The 23,986-nt window shown below is 35.8% G+C and overlaps 1 protein-coding gene across 1 annotated transcript; it reads right to left on the bottom strand.

Annotated features, from left to right (window-relative positions):
* Nucleotides 1-63: 63 nt before the first annotated feature.
* LOC142348670 (dehydrogenase/reductase SDR family member 7-like) lies at nt 64-23,762 on the bottom strand. The gene is made up of 8 exons (XM_075400104.1): nt 23,407-23,762; nt 21,342-21,497; nt 20,784-20,881; nt 15,609-15,804; nt 11,632-11,678; nt 10,678-10,797; nt 1,595-1,758; nt 64-341 (listed from the first exon to the last, which is right to left on the bottom strand). Exons 1-8 carry the CDS (start codon nt 23,573-23,575, stop codon nt 275-277), a joined length of 1,017 nt encoding a protein of 338 aa, XP_075256219.1. The 5' UTR covers nt 23,576-23,762; the 3' UTR covers nt 64-274.
* Nucleotides 23,763-23,986: the final 224 nt, after the last annotated feature.

The following is a 23,986-nucleotide window of genomic DNA, read 5'->3' as shown; positions in this document are numbered from 1 at the left end:
AGTTTGTTTTATTCATACTTCTGCTTCAACCAACTATAGTTTTTATCAACTGAAAAGAAGAGGTTTAGGTCAACACAATTAATTCCCGATAATATTGCATAAATACATACAATGATCATCAAAAATGATACCATATGCTATGCAATTAAAAGACAAATTTATATACTTTATAGATTATATCGAGTATTTCGTTCTCAGGGATAGCTTAAGTGGTGACATTTCACCTGTCGTAGTCTTCCTTGAGTTGAGATGGTCAGAGATATTATACCTTCAGTCACTCGTTTTTGCTGAATACCGCCAAATACTCCTTGAACCTTTTCTCCAGTAGGGGAACGGTAATTCTGAAACATAGCATTTCTGGAAGATTTCTGGACGTTTCCATACAACTGAAAGCAAAATTAAAGGCGAACAAACAGTTCACTTAAGGTACTAAAAAAATAACCGACTAACTTCGATAGAATTGCTCTCAAATCACTGGCGAGCGGTTTTGTTAGCCGCAGCATAGGGAGGCTAGCTCAAACTTAAATGAAGGGTGGGGGTTGTGGTTGATGAGGGTTGGTGATTACAGGTTGAGGGGGTGAGCGGAGTGAACGGGGGGGGGGGGGGGTAAGATGAGGAGGAGATAGGTTTTGAGGAGAGTGGAGGGGCGTGGACGATGGTGAGAGGGGGTGCGGTGACTTGAGTTGGCGGAAGGCTCAAACTCGCCCCACAGATAAATTTATCTTAACAAAACAATTTCGGTGAATTGCAGACATCCCAAACTAGAAGGCGTAAGGCTCTAAGAGAGTTGCTCTGCCACTGAATGCACTCCAGGCTTTACCTGTTTATCCCGTTCTTCAGGACGAACACTTAAAAAGTCAGACGAAAAAAAATGATCAAACACAGAAAAATCGGATTAAAAAATCCAGGAGGACTGATACAATAACTACAAACTTAGTTTGAGAGTAATTAAAAATTTGCATAAAGCTGAAAAAAAATCCATCAGCGCAAAAAAGATGAGCCGCGTAAATTATAAAACATAAACTGACAAATTCCGCATGAATTGCTCTCTGTAGTTCAAAAGTGCACAAAATTTTCCCGCGTAAAAACGAAGCTTTACAGTTGCGCGTGGATCCAAAATGGCGAGAAAGTAAGAAGTATCTCAGATAAACTGCCCCAAAAGTGGTGCAAGGAGAAAAGATCGAAAGTAAAATCGCGGCAATAGATCGAAATGAAATAGTTCAAGTTGGACATTGCCCAATAAGATTTAAGCGCACACAAAAAATACATGTTCGATCGTGATATTTCATTCGGTTGTGGTAGCTTCATATCAAATCCCACGGACCGCTAAGTTATGACCATGGCTCGCCAGGCATGCGCAGATGGGGTAACTTTATGCCAGCTTGCAAATAACACTTAATTTAAGTCGATGAGAACAGAGAATGATTTTCGACCTTTTGTCCCAATTTTTCTGGTTTCGATCTGCTGTCCTTTCGATCCCTTCTCCGGTCACCTCAAAAGTGCCCTCTTCTTGCAAAACCTCACCTACAGTGAGTTCTTTGAGAACTCTGATAAAAAAACTAGTGATGTAATAATATATTGTGATGCTACGTACAGCTTTGAGAGTGTGGGCATGTACTGTCCCATATAGATGAAGAAAGAGAGAGGTCTCTCTGCAATCCACACTTCTGGACTCCGATTGGCCAACGAGACACTCATCAGTCGAGCTGCTCTCTCTCCAGACATGCGACGATCAATCACTTTGTTCAAACCAGCCGACTACAACAAACATAACTGATGCAATTGTTGCAAGTGTGAGGAACTAATCTCAGACTATATGTTGATGATCTCGCCCCACTTGATCCCAGTTCACAGTGTTCATTGGGTACCACCAAATTGTGTCTTAGAGTGCTGTGCCTAACATTTCGCTGATCTAAACTGCGCAAAGGAAATAAATATGTGCGAGTATAATAATTTTCGCAATTCGGCAATTTCCGAAAGTTTTTCGGACTTTTTCTTTCCGAAACCTTCGGAGAGTTGTTCTTAAACTATACTGGGCCTTTATTAAGTCCCCGCTAAGCTAACAGTTTTGACAGAGATGATTTTACATTTTGTATAAGAAAGTAGTTAGCTCAAATAAGTTCAGTTGTATAAGTTTTAAGGTTACTGAATGCAAAAAATTTAAATCAAGCACAAGTCACAAAGTCAAGCGTGAAAACTTCAATAAAAAACATAGCAGGACAAGTCCTGAAATACATTTCACAGAATTGTAATAAATTATGACCTGACAATCATTTACTCCGCTTTAAAAGGCAAATGAGAGCTGTTACTAATGAGACTAAGTAATAAACCAATACAAGAACAACAAAAACAAGCAAGACATATTCAACTTCTATTTTTTGTGAAAGACAGGATCAACATCAAAAAACAAGTGCTAAGGACTCAAACTGCCAACTATATTTCTCTACTTCTCATTAGTAACCTGTCACTAAATGTCGATGGGACCTCTCAATAATAATATTAAATGAACATAACCGACTAACGTCGGGCGAATTGCTCTCAAACGATCGGCGGGCGGTTGTCAGCACCTAGCCACTGTTTAGTGAGGTTAGCTTTCGCTTGATTGAAGAGGCGTGAGGCTAGGGTAATAGACGATATTATCACGCCACATAACAGCCGCTGAAGTAAACGAAAGATTTAAGGAGAGAGAGAGAGAGAGAGAGAGAGAGAGTGCGAGGTAAAACGTGAGCGAGAAAGAGAAGGAAAGAAACGCCAACCAACACACACAGAGAGAAAGAGAGAGAGAGCTAGAAATTTTTTCCATGAGATTCTAGCCTTGTTAGTAACTAAATCATATAAAAAACTGAAAGTGCAAAATTCAGAAGAAAACTTTCCACATTTCGCAGTGACGAAAATGTTCAAAGAACATTTTTTGCCTCTGGATTTTTGTCATGTAACCCATCTGCAAGACTTAAAAAGCTTCGTTGGCCAGTATTAATCGTTAAACTCAAAAAAGGACTCAAAAACTGCAAATAAAATGACAAAAATTTCAAAAAAAAAAATTGAAAAATCATAATTTTTATTAAAAAATCGACAAAATTTGTTATATTAAAAAGTTCAAAACTATTCTATCGCAATAAAAATTGTTCAGTAACCTATTATCAAAGCCTATACGAGGTTTCTTGGGGCTGGAAGAACTTAGATAATGACAAATTTTGAAAAATTTGAAAAATTCAAGTTTTATCCAACAATTGCTAAAAAAAATGATGTTCAAATGTTGAAAAACATTCTATTACCACTAGAAACTATGCAGCAACGTATTATCAAACCCTTCAGGAGGTTGTCTGAACCCTTCAACCTCTAAGAACCGCTGTTCACACCATAAGTATAAGACTCCAAAACTGTTTGAGCTGAAACAGAGCTAAAAGGCTCTAAGAGCACTTAATGCCCGCTGGGCGCTACCTGTTTATCCCGTTTTTGAGGACGAAAAGTCAAAAGCGTCAGACGAAAAATTGGTCAAGCGAAAAATCGCATAAAAAAAGACCGACAGGACTAATATAATTGTTACAAACTTCGTTTGAGAGCAATTAATAAGACAAAAATAACGAAAAATCGCAATAAAACTCTTGAAACTTTTTGAAAACACTTAGTATAAAAGTCACAGAACAAAACAGCTACTGAAGGATACAATTACATCAATTATTTGAGACCCCAATGACCACCGTTGAAACCTGTCATCAATAGGATTAAAAGATGAGACAGCAATAGGTACAACAAATACGATCAAAACTTAAAAAAACATAACCGACTAAACGTCGGAAGAATTGCTCTTGAATGACTAGTGGGAGCTCTAATCAATTGCAGCCTGCTTCAGTCGGGGGGGGGGTGCCTAAATGGGACTAAGAAGTTCTATAGTGGGCTTCAAATAACCACACTAGAGGTTAACATATACCACTATTAAGATTTAAAGTAAAAAATGACACCAGTTTCGGCGCACTTTTCATTTGACTTTTAGTATTAAATTGCCGGCAATTGAGTTCAGCTGCTTGAAATTGTAATTGAGAAGGAATTTTAGATCACGCGAAATGCAAAAAGTCAAGGGCGCAATAGTCACTCGAAAAGTCAAAATTGTCAAGCGAAAATTTTGCATAAAAAAGACACACACGTTTACAATAATTGCTATGAACTACGTTCAAGAGCAATTAATCACTAAGATATTTTTTTAAAAATCAACAAGCGTATAAGTCACAAAAAGTATTAGCTATGAACTGAAATAACTTGCTTTAATTGAACCCTTTTTTAGCAACCAATGAGACCTGTCGATAATGAGATTAAAAGTTAAGACGATAAATTTCAAAGAAAAACTCGCGAAACTCGAACAATTCGATAATAATTTTTTGAAAACAATTAGTGTCGAAGTCATACAAAGCACTAGCGTTGAACAAATTAAATCAGTAAACTTAACCCCCATTAGCAGCATCAGAGACCTGTCCCCAATGAGATTAAATGATGAAAAAAGTACAGTTAATAATTTCAGAAATCAAAAATTCACTCAAAATTTTCGAGAAGAACTTATGTCAAAATCATAAATACCACTAGCTATTAACTCAGGCTAATAATTAGGATCTTTTATGAGAAATTAGCAAACAATCAGTATGTACCGTCTTGAAAGCACTGAAGGAGAGGAAAATCTGAACTCAAATTGACGCACCTAAAAAATCCATCTCATAGACCATCAAATTGTCCAAACACCAATTTCTCACTCCACTTAAAAGGTATTTCGAACAAAGTCATGCTTTAGACCAACTCGATTTTTCGTTCTCTTTACTATTTCAGTGTGACCAAAATCACCACTCTTATTTGACTTCTCACTGACGTGAAGAAGCCGAAAAAAGCGTGAACAGATCTTTAAAAGACAGCGCACCAATACAATTCAAATTCTTTGATTGTAAAAAAATCATGAGACAAAAACGAACTTAAGATTCAATCCAAAAGTAATTTATGATCTGAACTGCAGACCGAACGCAGGGTCCCAATTCCAAACAAAGAATGAGGTTAAAAATGAAAATAAAAAGCAGACGGTCAAAGACATAGAAGAAGCGTTTCCAAGATTAGAAAATATCTACACAATATACAGAAATAGATTTTTTTTGTGCTAACAAGTTCAACACTGCTTTCTTTTTCAACAGTGTATGTTCACCAGCTTTTTACCATAGGGGAGAAAAAGAAGAAAAAAGTAAAAGCAAAATTGGTTAAAAAATTGCAAAACATTAATTAAATTGTAAATATTCTTGCCGCCAAGATAGAGAAACCCTTAGTTCTATCGCTTCCTTTCGCTTCCCCTGTGCTGAATTTGCTTGCATATATATACATATGCATTTCCACTCTAACCAGTTATAATCGATCTGAAATTTCAGAAACTCCTAGAAATGATTGACTATAGCTACTTTAACCAAGCATTCACTAACAGAGCATCAAAGCAGCAACCGTCTGATCAAGTTGAACTACGGGGCGCAATTTTATCACCTGTAACCGAGAAATGAACACAAACATTTCAATTTTCAATGTTAGCTACTCAAAAATGGTAGCAACTCAAAAAGAAACAAGCATTCGCTAACAGAGCATCAAAGCAGCAACCGTCTGATCAAGTTGAACTACGGGGCGCAATTTTATCACCTGTAACCGAGAAAAGAACACAAACATTTCAATTTTCAATGTTAGCTACTCAAAAATGTTAGCAACTCAAAAACAAAACATACCCGGCAGATTGCCGGAAAATAGCCGCCGTTGATTCCAATAAGCATGATTGGGATTGAAAGAATAGATATTGAAAAAACAAGATTTTTGTACAAAAACATTTTTAAGTCAGATTTATTTTGGTGGCATTTCGTAGTTGAGCATACTTCTGTTTCTTAGAGAGAGGCTACAGGGGCTACTATCAATACCAATAAGCATAAAAGATGGTAACTAAGACTTATAGGAACGACGTTCAAATAGCGGGCATCTAAAATTGGGCTTTATGGGTTTATCCCGTTTCTATTTCTGACTTCAATTTTTATACTGACTCTGTTCATTTTGAATTGTTTTGCTGAGCAACTGATGTTCAAAATCACTTTTAGCAGAATGAGAGAAGAGAGAAACTAGCCTAGAGAAGTCAAAAAGATTTCACGAAAAATGTTGAAACAAGCGGCAAAATGAGGTAAAGCGAAACATTTTTTTGTTTGACGAAGTAAAAAAACATAGCAGGACAAGTCCTGACGTACAATTCAAAGAATTTTCATCGACTTAACAAACAACTAGACCTAGAACGGACAATGAGTGAATTGGGAAAACCATTTCTAAAAAAAATCAGATGAAAAAAAAACAAAAAAAAACAAAATCAATGTCAAAATACTGCTAAGGAGAACAAAAAAAACCACTAGTGAGATATGTAATTTTGATTCTAACAAAAAAAACTAGGTCCAGAATGGGCTGTGAATGGATTGGGAAAACTATTTAGAAAAAAATCCGATCCGAAAAATCGAAAAAAAACAGTAAAAATCAGAGTGAAATTGTCGCATGTGAACAAAAAACCACTACCGAGAAACCGAATTTTTGTTCAAACACCGTTTTCTCACTCTACTTTAAAATTAGAGCGAAAAAAATTCACGCCGCAAAACCACTCGCTTTTTCACTCCATTTCCTGTTTCGGCGTGACCAAAATCACTACTCCAATTTGACTACAAAAATCATGAAAATGTGTGAACAGATCTTAAAAAAAAGACAGCGCCCAAATACAATTCAAATTCTTTGAATTGTAAAAAAAATAGGAGCGCTATAATAGACGGCTGAGAAGATGAGGGCGGCTATTAAACAACCTATATCACAACGCAATTCTTCCTCAAGACAGCTGTTTTATAGGACGCTTGCAAAAGCCTTGAAATACCCAGCCTTGAAACTGTCAGTCACTGGGGTAACATGAATTCCGCCCTCAAGTTATATCTCATATTGAGTTCATGTCCGATGAAAAATTTCATGTTTTGGCCACTTTTACTAATTATTGCCCAAAGCAATCAAATTAAAGCCGTATAAGGACAACTTTACAGAGCAGGAACTGGGAAAGCAGAACAAAAATATCTTCGAACATCACACTCTTTTTAAAATCTTTTCTCGACATATCCTTTTTATGTTTACATGTTTGCATTTTTAAGTTGATCCCTGTTAAACATCCTCAATCTAAGAGAAATCGAAATCCGTCATAAGGAAAAGGTGAAATTATAACAACAATCTCATTTTGGGGCAAAAAAACTTGGATCATTCTTTTCAAAAAATTTAACGAAAAACAATTTTACTGACTACGCGAAAGTTTACAACAGAAAAGTTGTCAACTTTCCAAAAACACATCAATTAGATAATTAACTGCGCCAAGATTCAATAAAAAAATATCCCATCGAATTATTGCTCAAGGCTGTCGCAGCTTACCGAAGCAATTAAAATCTGCAAGTAAAAAAAACTCACAACCTTGGTAACTTTTTCCTAAGCAAAGTATAAATTCATCTCATAAAATGCATTAATTTTCACATAACACCAATGAAATTTACTGCACCGAATAGTAAAGCATGTAGCATTTACGGATCGCCGTCTTTAAGAGAATAGAGACTCAAATTTCCACAATTTTCTATCAGTAGCAGTTAACTCAATATTACTAGGAAATTATGGCGCTAGTGAAAATGGCAGACGTACCAAATTGGTCACCAAATTCTCCAGACGTGCATGATTGGTCAACAAATTCTCCATGTTTTAAAATAGGATATGAATGTTCACGTAGAATTGCTCAGAAATCGCGATAAGCCGGAAGATAAAAATATATTTTTTGGGGGGAAACTGGTCTCACGTTTTGTTGTGATAGATTCACATCAAGTCCCACGGGCCGCTAAGGCATGGCCAAATACGGTAAAAAATCTAATCTGGCGTTTGGCTATGTCAAATTTAGGCTAATTGAACGCATAAAGGTACAGTGTTTTTAATTTTTCAACCAATAACACTCGTAGAAATTTCTACATTTTGGTACGTTTATTTGTTAAAATTTGTAAACCCTACCTTATGAATTTAAATATATACACGGATAAAATATTCTTTTCATTCATGCCTAAACAAAGGAGATAACCTGCTCCAATGCCGTATACGACATTACAAGATTATTCAACCCATTCTTACTACAATCAGCTGAGAATTACAAAAATAATTTATGCCACAGTTTTTAGGTTGTTAAAAGCCAGCTTAACTGGTTTCAATTTGACTAAAAGACTACAGCCCGTTTACCAAGTAAGTAGTATATATAGTGAGCTAAGATCGGGGGGGACATCCTTGTCCCCAAATTTTAGCAGTGTAGCGATTAAAGTTGCACTAAAAATTAGAACTGCAACCAAAATGTACGAAGAAAAGAACAATTATTAAGCACAAAATCTGCAGCTAAGATTTGGAGATCATTTTTTTTTCTCAATTTATAATTACATATACGTATGAAGTTTCAAAATGAACAATTACTAAAATTTAAAATGACCGATTCCATTAACAAAAACAGAATCCCAGAGTACAAAACAGAACTATTCAATTAGCAGAAAACGGCTGTCATACCTTGTGTATGAAGAAAAATTGAAAGGAAAATAGCAAGCTGAAGAAAAAAACTTAAAGATCAAATTTCTAAACCTAGAATTTTTGATTCGTTACTGTTGTTAAATTTTATGGATTTTCCATTCGGCTTTACCTGTCCTCAATTGAAACAAACTCCCCAGCCAATTCAAAATCAGTGACAAAAACTTCAATTTTATGATTAAGTCCCTGATGATAAAAATCAAATAACTTGGATAAATTACACAATAACAAAAAATGAAAACAATTGGACAATGCAAGCCAAATAAGTTTTATGTAGCGACCATCGCACCAATTCCTCTCGAACGACACGGGTTGCCTTTGTCCGGCTTAGGAAGGCCAACCGCTCTCGGTAAGAGGAGGCGGGGTGAAAAAACGGAAATAAAATTGCAGTTCACATCATAAGTTATGCTTCCACAGTAGCTTCGTTCAACCGTACACTTAGAGCTTATTTACGAAAAGCAAAACCAACCAAGCGAGCAAAAAAAAACTCGAAAAGCAAATGAAACCGGTCCCAAGCGAAAATTTTGCATAAAAACCAAAAGACTCATCAACAGTAATTTAATACAGAAATGGCAAAAAAGACAGAGTCGAAGTCTTGCTTATAATTGAAAATATGCACAAAGAAAGGACTGCTCTCGGAATCGTTGGAGCTCGAATCTATTGCAGGCTGCTTCAGTCGGTGAAGGGACAACTTAATTCAGCAAAAGGCGTTTCAAATGACGTCATTAGAAGTTATTAGATACCACTACAACCACTAACAAAATTTAAGTGCAAAGAATAACACCAATTTTGGCACATTTTTTAAATTTCAGTAGTCAAAGTGTCGCCACTCGAGTTCAGCTGCAGGTGTTTTGCAATGAGAGAGAAATTACGATCACGCAAGACGAAAACCACTTCAAAACATAGCTGGCAAATTGCCAGAAAATAGCCGCAATAGCTTCATAGATCTGTAGTCTCAAAAAGAAGGTACAAAAGACAGACCAAAAAAAGAAACTTATTCTTTTCATTAAGGGCTGAGATGTTAAATTTTGATTACGAATTTTGTACAACTTACTGCTGTTTCTATTAGCTGCTCTTAATTAACCTTCAATTAGAGTTACAAGCACTCATTTGACCTTATCTCTTTGAATTAAAGCAAAGAAAAGTCAATTTCAGCGTGTGGAAGTCATTTTTAAGAGTGAGGTAAGTCACGTGTGACCAAAAAAATAATCACGCGAATCAACAAAAAAAATAGCTCCACTATGAGTGAAAAATGATGTCACGCACGCATTTCAGTTGAAATTGTATGAACGAATGAACAAAAAGGGCAAGGGGCATAGAGCTGAGTTACCGGTGGAATGATGTTCACGGTATATTGGAAGGGCTCATGCGAGGTCAGGGGCAGAAATTGGGGTTCAAACTCTAAGAACAGCCTCTCACACCATGAAGTTATATCTCCAAAACAGTTTTAGTGAATCGCATGTTTAGAGTCTAGTGAGCCCAAAGGTTCTAAGAGAACCAATTCCCCAGGCGTTGCCTGTTTATCCCGTTTTTGAGGACGAAAAGTCAAATGAGTCAGGTGAAAAATTGGTCCAGCGAAAAACCGTATAAAAAGACCACAGGAATAAAATAATTGCTTAACTTTTGAGAGCAATTAAAAAGAATAAATGAAAATTATGTCACAATTTTACATTTAAAATTAAACTGCCTCCAATTGCATTCAGGTCCTCTTAATAATCTGAATGACAGCAACTAAAACTTAGAACACACTAAAGTCCAAGAGTCAAGCAAAAATATTTATGAAAAAAGACAAAATTGGTCCAGCAAAATTATTGTATAAAAACACGAATTGCAGGAATTGATTGCGTCACGCTTCCCTCGCGATAAACTAACAAACTAAAACCGAAGATCACGATAACTCATCTTCGAAAAAAGTACGATGGGATCAATCAATCAATCATCATGAGTTAAGAAAATCACGATGAGATCGATAACCTCAGCTTCTCCTTCGCGGCTAATATCTAGACGATAGATGTTCTGTATTTGTAAAATTGTAGGAGTGGTGTGATGACAGACACTCATTACCTGTCCTGGTGTGCTTGTGAACGCGTTTTCGGAGATTTTGGATTCGACAGGACCAGGCACAGCAAAGAGGACATTGATGCCAGCGCTGTTCAGCTCAACACGCACACTCTCGAACGCACCCTGAACAAACACACACCACTCAAAACAAATGAAAACTACCTCGTTCTACAGTCGATATGGCTGAAAACTTCTAATTCTTCATTCTTTGAAAGGAACATCAACTAATATTGAAGATTCACACCACAACACAATGTCAAAAATCGCTTCACACTCGCCAAGAGACTGCTGATGGCTTTCAACATAACACTCAAGCTGCACAAATAAATATTTCGTTTACAAATTCTTGACTAAGTCAAAGGAGGCCCCCTAATTTGCCACTGGATGAATTTCTGTCTATACTTCAAATAAACATTTTTTCATTCACCCTCTAGTCATATATTATATACACTCCCACTATTATTATTCCATAATGCCGTTATTATTCCATAACGGAGACTATGAAAATTAAACCCTTTGCGTATTTAGAAAATACAATTTGTCAGGATTCACAACCGGTACCAGTCAAATGGTGTTTGATAAAAAATACAGATGATCAAATAAGGTTTCTCCAACCCACTTCATCTTTGAACTTTATTATATTTAGGACACCTCAAATTTGAAACTCAAAGTAAAATATAAAGATCTTAACAAAGACGAAGTGCCTGATCCCGAGTGATATCTATGAATGATATTCTTACTTGATAATGCTGTGTTTCTATTGTTTTGACCAGTACCAGTCTTATTCTATGAATAAACAGTTAACAGTAAAAAAAACCTCTTATTACTCGTATTGTTTGTTCATACGGGCTTATGAAAACATGAGATTTTGAACTTTTGTTCACGGATGAAATTTTGCACAGTAGACAGTTCCACTAACAGAGGAGATGAAAGAAAAGGTAAAATAAGTGAACTTACATGGAGAGCTGCTTTGGCTGCACAATAGGCTGACTGGAAGGGTGCTCCTGTAACACAACTCATTTTGATTATCAAACTTAACCTTATTTACGAAATCATCTCAAGTGAATCCAGAATGACAGAGCTCATGGAAAAAACATTGAAATATGGAAAACTATTTCAAACACAAGTAAAAAGATGTGAACTGAGCAGCATTCTCAACACACCTTAAGATAACCTTTGAATATGTCACACATGTACTTGTATTGAATGCAGAAAACCTACATACGTCATACTAAGTTTTTCATTTTACCCTCTAGATTTCAAGTTAGTGATCTGCTTAACTTTTTACATTGTTGACCTTTTCTGATGAGATATTTCCCACCCCGACAAATAAGCATTTCATTTCTAACTCATTGAGACAAACACTAAACAAACATGTCAAAGACAACGAGCACAATCTTTTTTCAAAAAAAGTGGCTCATATAACTGTCAAGAGTCTTCTTTAAACATTAAAATCAATCCTCCAGATAGCAGAAAAAAACTATCCTGAAAAGTACAAATAAAAAATTAGGCAGCAAGAATTAGTTCCAAAAACGTCAAAAAGGAGAAACAAATTGCTGAAAATTTCCGCGAATTTTGTTTTCATCCATTACCCTACAATGAAAAGCGACAAGAAACCTTAACCGATAAAAATTAAAGTTTTACTTTAAAACAAAACAGATTAAAAAAACACGAACGACTAACGTCGAGTGAATTGCTCTCAAACGACAGGCGAACGCTTGCTGGCTTCGACATTAGCCTGCTGAGGCGAGGCTTGAGCCTGCTGAGATCAAGTGGGGGGGGGGGGGGGGAGGGGCTGGATTGGTAGGACTGGACGAGGTTTGGGCGTTCAAAGTATCAGGTGGACGGCAGGGTGACTGGTGGGGGCGACTGAGGGGGTCAAATTTATTAATAATGAAATCTAAGAACTAATATAATTGCAACAAATTTCGTTTGTGACCAATTAATAAAAAATAAAAGTAATTTAAGTTCTTCAAAATGAAAGTAACGAGTCACATACGAAAAAAGCACCAGTTTCAATTAACTTTTGACCGACTAAACGCAAGGGCAACAATACAAAAGAATCCTAATCACACAAACACCAAACTAATAACACTTAACAAACTATCCACATAAAACCCATGAAGCTGTTAGATTGTCAAAATTTTAGCAATCAGGGGTACGCACAAATTTAAGCCATCATAGCCGGCAAGTTGCCGGAAAAAAGCCGTCGTTGACGCGTTTGACACACATCGGGATTGACACAGAAAAAGAAAAAAAGTTAAGAAATTGACCGACATTTTTTCGAATTGTCAAAAACTTTTATAATTTGGTGCGCAAATTGTTAGATTATAAAACTATACTTAATTCAGCTTCTAAACTGAAAGCTATTAAGATTAATACTAATACCAGATAGCAATCTCTCTAAAGAACTTAGATAACCTAATGCACTATGACTTAATGACCGGGCTTTATCCCGTTTCTTTTGATTTCGCTATTCTGGCCTTGACTGTATTCAGTATATTGCGTAAATCAATGCGTGACAGAATTTAAAATCCATTCAGTTGAAACAGTGAGTGGAGTAATTCACGAGTCAAACTTAAAAATCCTGACTTATTTACAACGAAAAACATGATCAAAAGGTACAGCGAATTAAAAATTTCATCAGAAAAACATTTAAAAAACACTCATCAGACAAAGCGTGTCTCCACTAATTTATGAATATCTTAAAACAGAACCATAAAACAAAAAGAAAAAACAAGAAAATCAAATCTGTTAAAATATGATAAAAAATCTGATCAAATTTTTTCATAAAGTGAGATCCCGCAATAACTATCTATGCCAAAATTACTTCATCGAAAAACTAGTACATAGTAAAAACATTGATGAGAACTTTTAAAAATACTTGAACCCAAATCATCAGAAAAAAAGCTCTCACAAACAACTCGGACAAACAACAAAAAACTGGAAAAAGTTAACAAATTTTTTAATATTACAAATTGACACAAATTCCAAGAAACATTCGTTTCAGCCAATAAGGTATCCAGATGCTCGCAAAATAATAGGCAAGTCACAATAGGCTAAGAAACTTGTCTAAAATACAGAACAAAAAAACGGAAAACTGCAAAAAAAAAAGAAAAATAGTTTCAATTTTTGCCATTTTTTATATTTCTCAACAACAAAATGCTTCATAACCACAAAACTGTAACAACTTGATCTAAATATTGCTCAAGTAATAGTGGTCTTTAACCAATTTTTTTCACACCTCAATTTCTCGCTCTCTAGAAAAAAGCGATATGAACAAAAAATCACTCTCTTTTCACTCCAGCAACAAAATTTCGTTCAGCAACACAATCACCCCAAAGTTTTTCACGTGTTTCATTTCCTGCTTCAAAATTCACTGCGATAAAATTGATTTAAGAAAGAACTTCTCCAATACTCCTCTTCGAGTCGTAAAAAAAGACAGCGCCCCAATACAATTCAAATTATTTGAATTGTAAAAAAGGAGAGCGCCTAAATAGTAGCCGTTGAGAGGCTGACGACGGCTATAAATAACATTTTTTATATAAGACCCAAAAAGCAGCAGGAGTGCAGTGAAAAAAGCGTCGCAAACGTGCGAACATACGATTTTTTATTTTACGGCGTTTAAAATTGAAAAATGAAAAGACTGTCCGACGATGAAACCAGCAATTTAGTAAGACAAACCTGGACAACAATTCAAAGATTTTTTAGACCAAGTACAGATCAAGAAACGACCTGATAAATCATTTCAATTGAATAAACTTCAGAGCGCTATCCAACACTAGCGTAATATTATTACTAGAATCTATTACAAAAACAAAAGTGTACTGAAAACAGTTTAAAAAAACTCCTGAAAAAGTTGCAACAAATTTGCTTGCTTACAGAACTTTTTCACACCCCGATTTCCTCGCTCTCTGGAAAACACCGGACAAAAAACCATCCTCTGTTCACTCCACTCTTCAAATCAGTTCAGCAGTCAATAGACTACAATCTTGATCACGCTTCTCAACTCCTGCTTCAATTTCACTGCAATGAAACTGATTCAAAAACGATTCCTCTGAAACTCATTATCGAATAGTAAACATAACCGACTAAAAGTCGGAAGAATTGCTCTCGAACGACTAGGAGCTCTAATCAATTTCAACCTGTTTCTGTCCGGGAGGAGGGGGAGCCTAAATGGGACTAAGAAGCTCAATAGTGGGCTCCAAATAACCACATTAGAGGTTAATAACATATGCCACTATTAAGATTTAAAGTGAAAAATGGCACCAGTTTCGGCGCACTTTTCATTTGACTATTAAATTATTTTCAAATTAAATTGCCGCCAATTGAGTTCAGCTGCTTGAAATTGTGATAGAGAGAGAATTTTAGATCATGCGAAACGCAAAAAGTCAAGGGTGTAAAAGTCATTCGAAAAGCCAAAACGGTCAAGCGAAAATTTTGCATAAAAAAGACTACGAGAGCAATTAAAAAGGCAACTGTGAAAAGGAATTGTAAAAATGTCCCATACAATTTTAAAACAAGAGTACCGCAATATCACCACGCTCAGATTACAAACTCGCATCTACACAAAAGACCGAGCAGCAATACAATTTAAGTTCTCAAATAGTAAATTAAAGCCGCAAGAACACTAAAAATATTCCCAGCTATTGCTTCGCAGCTATTGTTAATATATTCAGCTGCTCTTCAACTAATTCTATAACTGAGAAATGAAATTTATTAGTTTAAAATGTCCATTGCCGACTATGAAGAAATCTAATGGTGATAGCTACCTCCATTACGTGCTTACGAATATAAAGCTCCGAAGCCTCAAACCTATTATCTCGAAACATTCAACCAGTCGTGGCTTCATTACATCAAAACTCCGCTGTTATAAAATTTTCTTATTACCACAAGGTGGGTTATTTCAATTCCAAAAGAGGTGACCAACATACCAGTTTTGGCGACGCTGGTGACGAATACAATCTGCCCTCCCTTGAGTCCACTGTCTACCATCTGATTGGCCACAACTCTCGTCAGACTCACTTGTGCGAAGTAGTCCAGCTCAAACAGATCTCGATCTACTTGCAGATCACATGAGAGGAAGGTTGAGCGCTGAGAACGTCCCGCGTTATTCACCAAAATGTCAACCTGAAAATAAAATAACGGTTAAAGAAACAAACAAAGGATCAAGAAGCTCTGCCTTCAAAGAAAGGCAATGAGAGCTATACCTTAAGACATGATTGTAGCATCTTTCAAAAGACTTGCGTTATGTAGAATGCCTTTAATTTGAGTTTACTATTTATTATCTAGGTTATTTATAATTTGAGGGAGGCTAATTGTCAGCAATTGGAGGCTTCTTTCATCAAAATAAATAAATTGTTCTGCCGGGTCTACTAGCTCATTTCGCCACTTAATTATAACTAAATAGTCACAACAAACGTTGACCAAACTCAAAACAAAACGTCGCGCTACATTAATGCATGAGATTTAGGCGGCTTTTGCAACAATATGTTTTTTGAACAGAAATGGGCATTATCTACGGTCTAAAGAAGAGCACAATTATAAAAAGCGGAATCTTGTTTAATCGATTCCAAGTTCCAATGTAAAATATCTCAGCAACTCAAATACTCACGAAGTGCGCTCAATGGTACTTAAAAATCAAAAACCTAAATTTCACAGATCACTTTCGATAAACCCGCCGAATACGGAAAAAATCGAGTTTTTAATCAAACGAATTTCTGATGTGAATTTTTTATGACAAAAATTGTTGCATCACGGTAACGCTTGCATCTCATCTATGCTAGGGATAAAAATTAGATTGCTCGAATTGTTGCTAGATTGACCGAAAAGTTAGAACATTTTAGAAACACTTAATTACATCACGATTCAAGAGCGAAAGGAAAAGAGTAAAAAAGATTTTATTTTCCTTTATATCACATCAATGCGGATGCAAAAATATAACATGTAAAATACTCAATTTTCCTTCATTCTCCTAACTGATTTCTACGTTTCAACAATTAGCAACGAAGTATTATAAACATTTCTTGGCATTAAATCTTCGATTCCCTGTAAATGGCATATTGTAGGTCGTACTTATGTCCGGAATCAGTCAAAAAGAGCCCAGAAGAAGCTTCCAGAAAAAATGCGAGGAAGCAATGCGCTCACAAACTTCAGACGACCGTCCTTTATACCTGTTTATCAATTATTCCAACTAAAATGACCAGTATTTTTCTCAAGAATTTTTATATACGTTTGCAAAATTTGATATCCAGCAACACGGTGGCTCGGTAAGGTTCGTTCGCACATAATGTTTCGACCCGGCTCATCTTCTTTGTCAAATTAATTGTCCTCCATGATGCATTTTTCGAAATTTAATTTTTTTTCGAAAATAAATGGTGTATGAATAAGAAATTATACAAAGTAAACAATGCCGCTTCAGAGGGCCGATGAGACAAACAACAAAACCAAACAACAAAAACATAACCGACTAACGTCGGGCGAATTGCTCTCAAACTACTGGCGAGCGGTTTTGGCTTCGTCAGTAGCTAGCTACAGTTTAGTGTAGCTTTAGCTTAATTGAAGGGGCGCCCTTAATCTATGGCTACAGGCGCCCTTAGGCCTGAACGATGTGCAGGTTAGGGATGGAGGTGGGGGGGGGGGGGGAGGGGTGAAGTGAGGGGGGTGAATTATAAGTCTCTAAAACAGTTTCTGTGAACCGCATACTTGGAGACTGGTGAGCTGAAAGGTAATAAGAGAGTTTAATGCCCACTGGGCGCTACCTGTTTATCTCGTTTTTGAGGATGATAAGTCAAATGGGTTAGACGAGAAATCGGTCGAGCGAAAAATCGCTTAAAAAAGACCAACAGGACTAATATAAATGCTACAAACAATTAAAAGTTATTTACAACCAACAATCAATGTCTTCTTTTCTTAAAAACACTTAAGAAAGTCAAACCAGGATCACAGAAACCCAAATCACTAAACGTAAACTGCAATTCACTAAAGATCTGGGACCTACCTGTAATCATTCCAGGTAGCAGGTAGACAAAAACAGAAAAACAAAATTAAAAATATGTCTTTTTTGGAAACAATTATTATCAAAATCAAAACCATAAGCTAACTGAAATCATCAAATAGGTTCATTCATAACTCCGTGAAAATCATTGAGAAATGTGTTATCCAGTATGTCTTACGACGAATAAAAATTGATGTCCAAGCCATTAAAATCAAAAATTATTAACTCATCAAAAATTACTTATTTAAAAAGGAGCCGGCGTTCAACGCCAATGGAGCTTGGTTGCAGCATGATATTGCTACATTACACAAAAATATGAGGAATTATTCCAAAATCATATTTTTTTACAAATGCCATCAAGACCAAAGCTTGAAAACAGCTAATTTAACCACAAAACGGCGATGAAGTTGAAAAATGAAAATTTATTTCAACAGAAAAAAGATATGATTTGTCAGTAACACGCTGAGCCACAAGTTCACAAAAATAAGATTAAAAAGGGGCAGTTCAAAAAACTTTTTTAAAAAATTACTCAAGTTAATGGAAACCGTTATCTATGTTTATCTATGGACTGAAATCCTCAAAGAAGCTTCTCTTCTACCTCCCCAGGAGTCTATTGAGACCTGTAATTATCTTAATATATCATACGACTACAATATGAAAAATAAATACAGTAAAAAAATAACCAATTTTTGCAAGAAAACGGAGTCGTAGCCATCGAAAACTATAATTTTTTCAATGAAAGCATTTAGACATGTTCAATTGCAAACTTTCAACAACATTTCTGTGAAATAGGACCAGTTATTCATGTAATAAAGTAACAAAAACCTTCAAAGGTCATTCCGATTTAACAATATCCCGGTGATCAGCATAAAAAAGAACAAACATAGCTGGCAGTTTGCCAGAAAATAGCCGCAATAGCATCGTAGATCTGCAGACTAAAAAACAGAAAAAAAGACAGACCAAAATATTCGTCTTTTCATTGAAGGCTGATATGTTATATTTTGATTGAAAATCTGTATAAGTTTTTGCTGCCTCTATTAGCTGCTCTCAAATAACCTTCATTTGATGACACAGACCCATTTGACACACACATCCTCACTCTCAAAAATTGACTTCCTCACTTTGAAATTGACTTTTATTTACTTCAATTCAAGGAGATAAGGTCAAATGGGTGTTTCACACACACACCCATTTGACCTTATCTCTTTTAATTAAAGTTAAAAAAAATCAATTTCAAAGTGAGGAAGTCAATTTTGAGAGTGAGGGTGTGTGTGTGTCAAATGGGTGTGTGTCAAATGAAGGTTATTGGAGAGCAGCTAATAGAGGCCGCAAAAAAAACCTATACAGATTTTCAATCAAAATATAACATATCAGCCTTCAATGAAAAGACGAATTTTTTGGTCTGTCTTTACTATTTTTTTGAGTCTGCAGATCTACGATGCTATTGCGGCTATTTTCTGGAAATCTGCCAGCTATGTTTGTTTTGAGAGAAGTCAATTTTGAGAGTGAGGTAAGTCAAGTGCGACCAAAAATTTAATCACGCGAATGAACAAAAACTCGCTCCACTAAGAGCGAAAAATGACGTCACACACGCACTTCAGTTAAAATTGCATGAACGAATGAACAAAAGCAGATTTAAAGTGGTTGTGACGTCATATGGTCGTAACAAAAATAGCGACGACGAAATAAAAAACCCAAGAGAAGGCCAATAATAGCCCCAGCTATCGCTGTGCGGCTATTAAAAAGAAAGTAAAAATAAAAGAAAAAGACAACGCTCTAAACAATTCTATTTTTTTCGATTTCAAAAAACTCACTATTGAACTGAAACTATCCAATTAAATACTAGCCCTCTCTGGCGTTTTAGAAGGCTGTCAGCACATCCAGATTTAAGGTTTGCACATCGGGATACTTTTTTTTAAAAAAAAGTGTTCTATAGAAGCATAATTGGTGTACTTTTGATAAAAAACGGATGAATTTTTGAACAATTTAGCCAAGAAGTTAGCCGATTTGCGGTTGAAACAGTTAAGCAAAACTCTCATCTGTCTTCAACACTTAAAGCAACAACACTTTTGTTATCAATTTCAACTCATTTTTACGCATAACTGACAAAAAACTGGTCAAAAACACGGCAAATGTGAACAAAAACTGTAAAAATAGCCAAATATTGACAAAATTTGAAACCTCGATAACTCCATCGAAAAACGAAATTAAAAAAAATCGATCCAATTCTATATTCTACGCTGGAAAAGCTTTCTGATGATACCACTCAGCTCTTTACAATGAATATATCGATCGGCGAAAATTGACTGAACAAAAAACCCATTTGAGTACATAGTTCCTCCCCATCCAAGTGTGTCGGAACAAAGATGTAGAAAAATTTTCAAAATATGAATTTAGTTAGTTGAAATTCTGACCTAAATTATTGTGTGTGGAGCTTAGATACGCATACTTTATGGAATTCAAAAAAATAAGATTTTCTGAAACTTATGACAAAAAGTGTATTTTACATGCTCGATTGTAATTGAATCAAGCAAAGCGAAATGAAATTTTTTCGGAAAACAGTTACAACAGTTGCGACCCATTTTTCAACTTCCGCGAAATCTAGAGGAAAATCAGTCGATAACCAGGCGATTTCGTTTTAATTACTATAATCCTATAATCAAGCATTTCTCACACTTTAGCGATGTAGAATACTCACCCTTTCTCGCTGCTCAAAACGCTAATCCCCTAAAATTTGCAAAATCACGTTTTTCCACGCGGGTAATGAGCTCCAATTAAAAGCTTTTGAGCTAATTTGTAAATGTAAGTAGGAACAGATTCAACAGGTCAGCGATGCATTTAAGAATGCCTCCGTGGCATTAAGGAATTTTTTGTAGTGTTTGTAATGCATGCAATATTTCGGTATGATACAGCGTTCTCTCATACATCATTCGTCGAACAAAATGGCCCATTTGAACTTTTATAACGACAATATAAAGGACAAGAAACCCACAAAATAACCCAACCAAATAAACACAAATATTCGAATCTATTCTATTACCTTCCTCGATAGGCACAGCACAATTACTTAGATAGTTAACAGCCTTGCTATATTTAAAAACTTTGCACTTACCCTTCCAAACTTGTCCACAATTGAATCAAGACACGACTGGTGCTGATCAGTACTGAGAATATCGAAGGGAAGCACCATGCACTCGGCACACTTCAATTCTAAATTCAATACTTGAACTCAATGTAACAATACGGCTCATGAGTCCTAATTGTAAAGAAAAATTTCAACTGGAGTTCAGAAAAACTACGATTCTTATATTTACAATGAAGGTAATCGTATAATGTATGCTGGCATTCTTATGTAACTACTAAACAAAGTTGCATAAAATTTGAAAAATAAATCTTCAAGAAAAAGATCAGTACCTGTAATGCAACAACACTGGAGCCCAGGAAGTCGAAAACGTTAAGCGCCGGAAGCTTGACGCTTGTCCCTTTTATGAGCCTGATCTCAACAAATTGAACGTTTGACTTCTAATCAGATTGGCTAGCTATGTTTAATCCCCTTTGACAGCACTGATTACAGCTTTTGTAATGCAGGGTAATAGAATCTTGTAAGTACTAATGAGTAAGGAAATTTTAAATTTAGATCGCGGCAATCTGCAAAATCTGTCTCACTGACCTTTACATTTATCAGCCACTCGCTCCAACTGCTCTTTGTTTCTAGCAGACAAGACGAGAGAAGATCCACATCTGCTCAACTCATAAGCCAGTTGTTCGCCAATGCCAGAAGAGGCGCCAGTTATCCACACCACACAGTTGCGAAGATCGCTACTTTCTAAAGTCCAATAACCATCATACAGGAATCGAAAAAATCTTAAATTATCTTCTTTCAGATTGAGACAATGAATACAAATTTAAGAAAAATCCCTTTTGATTTGAGCCAATCCTATGTATTAATACAGCTCAACATAACTGGCTTAATAATCCTAGAAAACTACTCGGTCCTTCTAGAAGCTAACTTCTCTTGATCAATTTTTGACTTGCACTTGAAGCAAGAAATTGATGGAAGTCGGACACCCTGCCCTGCGAATAACGGTCTGATTTGCCTGATTGCAAGATTAGATTTTCCGATGCCTTACTGCTCTGCTTCATTTCTCGTCTTCGGTTTCCTCGAGAGACTCAGATAGGGACCAACCAATCGGAACGGCGCTATTTCCGACACAAAAAAAAACAAACGAACAGCCTACCGTGGGACAAATTGCTCTCGAACGACAAGTAATAGCTTATCTTACAATCACTTATCACTTTTGCTTTAATAACATGCTTTACGCACATTTTTGCTTCACACAGATTCACTTGACCTTATCTCTTTGTAAAGAAATGTATCTCTATCTAAAGTAAAGAAAAGTCACTTTCAGAGTGAGGAGGTCATTTTTGAGAGTGAGGTACGTCAAGTGTGACACAAAAACTTGATGACACAAATGAACAAAAAACTAGCTCCACTAAGAGTGAAAAAACCGTCACGCGCCCAATTTATTTGAAATTGCATGAACGAATAAACAAGTCGTGGTGACAGATTTGAAGTCGTTGTGATGTCATATGGTCGCAACAAAATTGTGACGACGAATTAAACATAGCATGACCAGTCCTGATTAACAATTCCAAGAATTTAACAAACGGAGAACAACACTATCAGACTCCTTAAAAGATCAGCCTCCTATAATGAACAAATAACAAACCAAGACATCCACGGAAAGTAAACAGAACACTGAAACCTAAAACAAAACTTAGTTCATTTGCACTTTTAGAAAAATAAGGCTATCGAAGTTATTATGTCCACCAACATCAACTTCCAGAGACTGTTACACAATGAGTGTTCAGGCAGCAAACGCCAGCTTTATTGAAAACCACAGAGACGAAGTAAAAAGACAAAAAACAATTGGCAAAAACATCTTTTCAAGATTTAATTGAAAATAAGTGGCATTAAAATTGGGGGAAAACGCAACAAACGTAGCAACAAATGCAGATAACAAAAAAATTTGCTATTAAATATCAAAGTCAGAGGTCAATTGAAACCCAAAAAAGATCATAAATAAGCTTAATTGGAGAGCAAATCAGACCTTGTAAATTACTATGGGACGGATCGAGGACCACGAAAAACGGTCGAAATCCAAAAATTATTATCAATTTTTAAAACATCGTATCATAGTAGTTTAAATTGTTGGCTATGAAAAAACGACTAAAATATTCAAAGATGACTCCCTAGAGAACTTAAGAAAAGGAAATTAGCTGGTTTGAATGACCGAACAATTGTAAAAATTAAAAGAAATAGCAAAATGTAAAAAAAAATTTCAAAAACAAGTGTCAAATCCGTTCAACAATTGAGTATCTAAAAAAACACAAAATTAACTCAAATATCCCTAACAAATAAACCAATACGAACTGTCATCATTCAGACCAAGAGACAGAACAAAAAATTATACAGTTTGTTATTTAAAAGCTCAGATTTTGTTGCCTCAAATTAAAAGTTCGTTGTCTAGGATTCTTTTTGCTGTCATTCTTATTGCTGTTACCATGAAGGAATAAAGCGTCCTTAAAAAGAGTGCAATACCACTAATAATAGCTAAAAACAATCTAATCCTTGTAAACCGCCAAGAATTTTTTCCAGTTATACATCAGTTGAAGTTCTGCTTCTTGATGCAAAATTCCGCAATTAGTTCATTTGAAAAGTTTTAAGATCTAACCTGGCTTCGTTCCAAATATCTCAAGCAGTTTAGTCGATATATCACAGTCGATAAAAAGTAAAGTGAGGATAACTCCAAACAGGAACAGAGACAGCAACGGAGAACAGAAGAGAATGAAGAACAAGAGAGGAATGCTTGCCAATTGGAGGCTCTTGTAGGAAAGTGACATTTTGGGAATCTTGGTTAGGATCAGTAGTACAATAGCTTTGAGGTCCAGAACTGATAAATTTAGTCAAAATATCCGCAATAAACTTCAGCACTGTTTGATATGAAATCGTTCAATCGATTAGCAGGGTCGTAATTATATCGAATCAGTAACAACAGACTACGTCAGAAGTGACCAATACAAATTGCATCTGAAATAAATTACAAACCAATGACGTTTCGGTCAAGATATTTGTTAACAACTCGTTTATAATAAGGCATGTTTTGCGTGCTAATTTAAGATCAGCGAAAACAAATAGAATTATAATACCCAAAATGAGGCGGATCGTGCAACTATGAGCCTAGCACATTTCGCACCAATTTTCTGGAACCATTTGCATCAGTTTTTATTGCTCTCAAGAGAGTTTGTACAAAC

This window comes from Convolutriloba macropyga, chromosome 10, assembly GCF_964194025.1.
Source record: "Convolutriloba macropyga chromosome 10, txConMacr16.3, whole genome shotgun sequence".
Taxonomy (NCBI): domain Eukaryota; kingdom Metazoa; phylum Xenacoelomorpha; order Acoela; family Convolutidae; genus Convolutriloba; species Convolutriloba macropyga.
Note: the sequence above shows the minus strand (reverse complement) of the source record. Positions and strands in the feature narration are given on the sequence as shown.